The 6000-nt window shown below is 40.8% G+C and overlaps 1 protein-coding gene across 1 annotated transcript; it reads left to right on the forward strand.

Moving 5' to 3' along the window:
- The first annotated feature begins 336 nt into the window (after positions 1 to 336).
- Positions 337 to 5773, forward strand: CZH9orf40 (chromosome Z C9orf40 homolog). The gene is made up of 2 exons (XM_034072684.1): positions 337 to 696; positions 4298 to 5773. Exons 1-2 carry the CDS (start codon positions 367 to 369, stop codon positions 4451 to 4453), a joined length of 486 nt encoding a protein of 161 aa, XP_033928575.1. The 5' UTR covers positions 337 to 366; the 3' UTR covers positions 4454 to 5773.
- The last annotated feature ends 227 nt before the right edge of the window (positions 5774 to 6000 follow it).

The raw sequence follows: 6000 nt of genomic DNA on the forward strand, positions 1-6000 counted from the left end.
TGTGCAGTGCGCTCTGGGACGGGTGACGACGGTAAGGATGGGAGGTTTCATGCTCTGCATGCGCTTCCCAGTGTTCTCGGTGTGGGACCGGGTTTTTCTTTGACATTAAGCTTTGCAGTAGACTTGATCTACTCGTGCTCGCTGTCATTCCCTGCCGCTGGGCGCTGCTTCCCGAGCCCACTCGGCGGTAACGGCGCAGCTGTGCCCCGCCCCTCACTGCGCAGCGTCCTGCCTGCACCCCCCTTCCGAGGCGGGGGTGGGGGAAGGAGGAGATGGGCAGGGAACGCAGTGCGCATGTGCACTGCCCAGCGGGTTGGCCGGCCGTGTAGTGCTGGGGGTCGCACACCTCCCGGAGCCGGCGGCTCCATGGCCAAGCGGCGTGGGGAGCCCTTAGTGTGTCACGTGCCCGTCAAACGGCCTCTGCGCGAGCCGCCGCTGTCCCGCGCTCCTGCGCCCGAGCGGCGCCCTAGGGCCGAAGGGGCGGGCGCCGGCCCTGCCGCCCCGAAGCGGAAGCTGGAGGAGGCTGAGGCGCCGCCGGGCAAGCGGCCCGCGCTGCGCGGGTGCAGCCCTCGCGGCGAGCAGGGGGACGTGGGGGGCAGGCGGCGGCGGCGCGGCGCGGCTACGGTGCACCAGGACCTGCGGACGGAGGAGGGACGCGCATTAGGCGAGGGCAAAGAGCACTCCGCCATCGCTGAGGTAACGGAGCAGGGCTGAGAAGGCGGGAGGCCTCTAGTGGAGCTTGCCGCGGGGCCGCTGCTGTGGGCCGGCCCCGGCTGCTCGCCTCAGGGAAGAGAAAACACTGGGTGGGCGATGTTGGTGGCAGCTGAGGCGTTACCGTGGGGCCGCGGCAGCAGCCCCTTGCGCCGGCGTGGGGGGGCCAACGGGGAAGGCCGCAGGACGTGAGGGCGGAATGTCCCTCACCCACTCCCTGCAATACGCCCTGTGCCCCCGGTGTTAACTGTTAATCGGCCTCTTAAAAGCTTTAGTTTTCATTTCTGCTCAGTCAAAAGAAGTAGCATTTCTAGCTCCTCCATGCCCTTCCGACAAACTGATGGGAAACAGCTTGTAAGGAGTTCACCTTAATTAGGTTTCCCTTCAGCCACATCCCCATCTAAAAGTATGTTGGGGAGCTTGAAGAGTTCATTTTGATAGTGCCTGTACTGTTTAAGTTTGCGGGTCAGGTTTACTATAGTATCTAACGATTTTTTAACTTACTGTTTGGGATGGCTGTTTAGTAGCAATACCAGAGCTACTGAAACGTCTGGTGAAGGCAGTGGTCAGGGGAAGGGGATCAGGTATTTAGTGATCAGGATGTACTAGAATGCACAGTGAGTTTCTGAAGTTTCACTTTTTAACAACATACATTATTCTGCGTGGTCTTGGCCACAGTTTACATATTAGGCCAGAAAACAAGATACTGCACTAAGAAAATTCTAGTTTTGCAAAAAATAAAATCCTAGGTTAGCTTTTACAGCTGTCCAGAATTTTGATGTATGCAAACTCAACTTTCCTTCCACCTCGACCTTTTAAGTAAGACTGAAGTATTTGATCCAGGAATACAGAAGCAGCAGAAAGTCTATAGTCAGGTCGAATGGGCTTTGAACTCCAGTTTTAGATTCTGTTTTTGAGAAGTCTGGGACTTTGGTTGGATAACACCCACCTATGATCTGTAAAGAAAATTGTGGCTTTTCTTTTTTGGGCTTTGCCTTATGGTGTTTTCTTGGTTGGGTGGTTGTGTTTGTTTGTTTGGGTTTGGGGGTTTTTGTGATGGATGGTAAAACTGAAGCACAAAGGAATTGAAGGGAAAATTTTACGGTCTATGAAATTATCCTTTTTAGGCTGTACCTTTTAAGCACAAATATATCTTTAATTTTTGAAGAGCGAACAAGCAAAGGAAATTAAACAAAAGTTGTGCAAGCCTGTACAGAACAGTTTTACTTCATCACAGATATTCTGAATTCTTTGATTTTCCCTAGGGTTACTAGGCATAATTTTGTAAGCTTTAGCAGTGGTAGGAAGGCCATTAAGTCCATTGGATTTCCACGCAGTAAAGAGTATTCTCTGTAAAATATTGCTGTAGGACTGTATGTTTTAACAAGTTGGTTCTATAAGTACAGTATTGTGTTATGTAAGTACAGTTTTGGCCTTAAAAATAAAGCTTGATTAACAACATACAAGAGTTTTTTTCCATTTTTCGTGTGTCCTACCTTTGCATGTTTTCAGTTTTTAACAAAGATATTTCATATGATGATTTTTACACCTTTCTGAAAACACAGCTGTAGGTTGGGATTATTCTTTGCTGTTTTGTGGATTGTGTAGGTTCATTATAGTAACAAGCATGATTAGCACGCTGTTAATTTCACAGTTTTTGTTAAAGTTACAAGCAATGCTAATTACACAACAGTTGTCCTGAGAATAAATATTACTTGAGTTTTATTTGCAAGCACACCTTTGCCAACTAGAGTTGCAAAATTAACTCCGTAAAAGTTAAACAATTTCATCCACAGATACTCAGCTTTTGTATTTCTGAGCTTGTATGTGTTACCTACTACTGTGAGCAGTAAATTAGAAAATATAAGGGAGTTTGGATTAAAGATGGGGAGAATCTGGAAGAGCAGCTGACAGTTTCTAAGACTCCATTGCTGGATATTTTTTCCCAAAGAACTTGTTAGCCACCTGCCTCAGTGTGGATGACATTGCCTAGACTGGAATACCAACTGGAAAATCTTCCCTTTCACTTTGTTGTTTGTTAATGCTGTGCAGTACAAAAATTACAGTTTACATCATGCAAATGTGTACGACTACTTACAGTTTGGCATTCTTCCAGTTTCCATGTAGTCAATCCTTCTGTTCCTGTGGCACTAAATCACTTAATTGGTTTTGGTCTCAATTCCCATTAATGGCAACTTTGGTTCTTTAATTATCCCTGAAGACAATCTTTTCCTAGTGAGCAAATTCGTATTAGTAGTACTCTACAAGCACACAGTTCTCTTGCTGCTATGAAATGTCTACATCTTTCATGCCTCCCTTAACTATTACAAATCTAGAATAACACAGGAGTTTTGTTGTAAAAAAAAAGGTTACCTAGTACAGGAAATTGTAGTTTACCAGAGGTTTTTATGGTAACCAGTAGCAACAGATATTCTTTAAATGGAAAGTATGGTGAATTTACGTACTTCTCTCTCTTGGGGAGTCCGGGGAAGCATTATTTTGCAGTATCTAAGAGGGATTCAGGGACAATACTGCTGGTTTTGAACACTAGATTTTTTTATTCTGTTGTAGAGCCAGCAGACAAAGCACGACATTTTTCAGCAACCATACCAAAAAAGTTACACCATTATTTGTTAAAAAATAATTTTGTAAGCACCTATTGAGAGGTGCAACATTAAAATAAAATATTTTAAAAATGTGATTGTATGTTAGGAAAAATAAAAACCAGTATTATACAGAAGTGCATTATTCTAGGTCTGTGGCAGCATTCAGTGTTTTTACATACCAGAAGAGCCTATGCCCTCAAGACCTAAGGAATGACTTAAGAATTCCTATCATGTCCATAGAAACATGCACATAGTGGAAACTTCTTATAACTACAACATGTGTTTATAAACATACAGTGTGTTTTCTAACAGAGATAAATAAAAAAAAAAAAAGCCATATTAAAGTAGTAGGTAAGTATGTGTTCCTCCAAGGTTTTTCTGATACTACTTAACAGTTCTGAAAATTTGTCCTGCCTGCCCCTAGAAGAGGTGTTCTTTTTTTTTCAGGTGTACTTGAGTACAAAATGTAGATACAGAAAAGAAGAAACAGAATGTGGTAGAAACAATGCTTTACTTTAGCTGTAGGTAGCATCCTCTGAATTTATGTAAAATAGCTAAACACATTCTTCTGAACGCCAGCTTCTAAATGGGTGTGATATTTGTATACCATTGTGAGAAGAAAAAGTAATGAATGGTTTTGCATATGGAGTCCAAAAATTGCACAAGTTTTACAGTATCATTGTGTGCAAATGCTGTAAATTTAAGAAATTAATGGAGCTACTCAGAGTTTGTACAGTAGTGTATAAGTGAGAATATTTGAAAAGACTGAAGTAAATTATGACTTGGGGGAGATTCTGTATGGTATTTTCCTTAGTAATAGCTCCTATTTTTTCTGTGTAAAATTATAAAAACTTTTAATATGAACAACTAAGTAAGTTTTCCCTGTTTCAGGTTTTTTTATAAAAGTATCCTTTTATTATTTTGTACTGCTGTGAAACACATTAACACTTTTTTGCTTTTTTGTTTGTCTCTTTTCAAAGCCAGAAGAATTCTGTCAGTATAACTCATTCCTCTATTGGAGAACACCATTGCCTGCTATTGATTTGTCTGATATTCAGAACATAGATGGAGAGACTCCGTCAGAAACTAAAACCCCTCCCAAGACTGATACCATGGAGACTGAAATGGAAACCTGATCAGTTGTTTCATGGTTGTACATCTACTCACAGGAAACTTGTTTCCATTTGGATTCAGGGTTTTTTTTGCTTGGAAGAAAACTAAGCATGTTTCTGCCTTCTTGAAGAAACAACATTATGTCAGTCTGCAAAAGGAAGTGTGAGTTACCTAAGTGGATGGGATAATTACTGTTGGGTACTTAATAGTAAGCTGTCTAGAGGTGTATAGTTCAGGCTGTGATGTCTGGCAAGAATGCTTGAAAACATGGAGGCAGGCTAAAAGAAGACTACAGAAAATAAGGGGTTTGGGATGCAGTTAAAAGAAATAGGTATGTCACATGCTAAAATGAAGTGGAAGATCATTTTGCCTCTCCTGAACAAACAGATGTAACTGTGGTACCCAAAAGTGAAACTTTATCATGTGAAATAAAGCACACAAACTAGTGATTAGTGTAGAGATTTCTAATGTTGTTTTTCTGGTTGCTTTTATTACATGTGTGATAGCTAAACCAAAAAATTAAGAGCCTACCAAAACTAGACGGAACATTCCCTTTTCTATGCAAACCAAAACCAAGTGTGGAAGAGAGGAGGGAAAAAAATGGGGATCTTTTCTTCTGTAAGCTGCCACTGTTCTGAAATTTTTTCATACTTTCCTTGTGAAAAAGTTTTTTCACCTTCCCCTGTTCAGATTGCCTGAAGCAGAAGGCAGACAGCTTTTAGGTTTTTGGTTCATTCTCAAGTTAATGCTATTCTTATTTGTTATAATGTTAGCTCTGAACCAGCCGGTAGCATCAAAATGGCAGGTGTGCATGTCAACAAAAGTTAATACAATATAAAATTACAACATGAGACTTTTCAGACTTAAGTGACTGAGGTGTAGTTTTTGCAGACTGTGGATCTTGCAAAAAATTTTTACAGAAGTTCACTGAATTAGTGGGTTTTTTTGCTGTGAAATAATAAATTTAATGTTTGTCTCCTGTAATTTATGTACTAGTTGAAGTACATTTAGAAATACTTTAATAATAGACTTAAGTTGTATGAGTCAGGCTTTGCAAATGTGATTTGTCTTTAAGGATAGAAAACACTGTATTTTTTTCTGGAGTTACTGAAGAAGGCAACTTGTGAACTTTATTTTTTTTAAATAATGTATTTTTAATGATGCTAAAAGAAAATAAAGTTTTGTCTGTGTGTATTTGAAAACTTTGGGAATATTACTGTCTGAAGTTCCTGATTTTATATCTTAAGATTGTTGCTTCTGTAACATTGTCATTTTGTTTGGTCTTTTTGCTTAAAACAGCTTGTCAGCCTTCTTAGTAAACATTTGGAAATTTTTTTTCAGTATTTGTGCTGTGAGGTATCTCTGTGTATTCACTGCTTATTTGTTTAGATTGTTAGGGTCTCTTAGTACCTATGGAAGAAAGAAGGTGCCTTATTGATTCAAGCTTTTCATGGTGCTTGTTTGGGTATGTTCCTACGTGCTGTCAGGTTAGCCAGATACACAATTAAACAACATTTACTTTTCTCACACATTTTTAGTTACATTTTTTAAATTCCAAGTACATCAGTTT

The sequence above is a fragment of the Melopsittacus undulatus genome, chromosome Z (genome assembly GCF_012275295.1).
Source record: "Melopsittacus undulatus isolate bMelUnd1 chromosome Z, bMelUnd1.mat.Z, whole genome shotgun sequence".
NCBI lineage: Eukaryota > Metazoa > Chordata > Aves > Psittaciformes > Psittaculidae > Melopsittacus > Melopsittacus undulatus.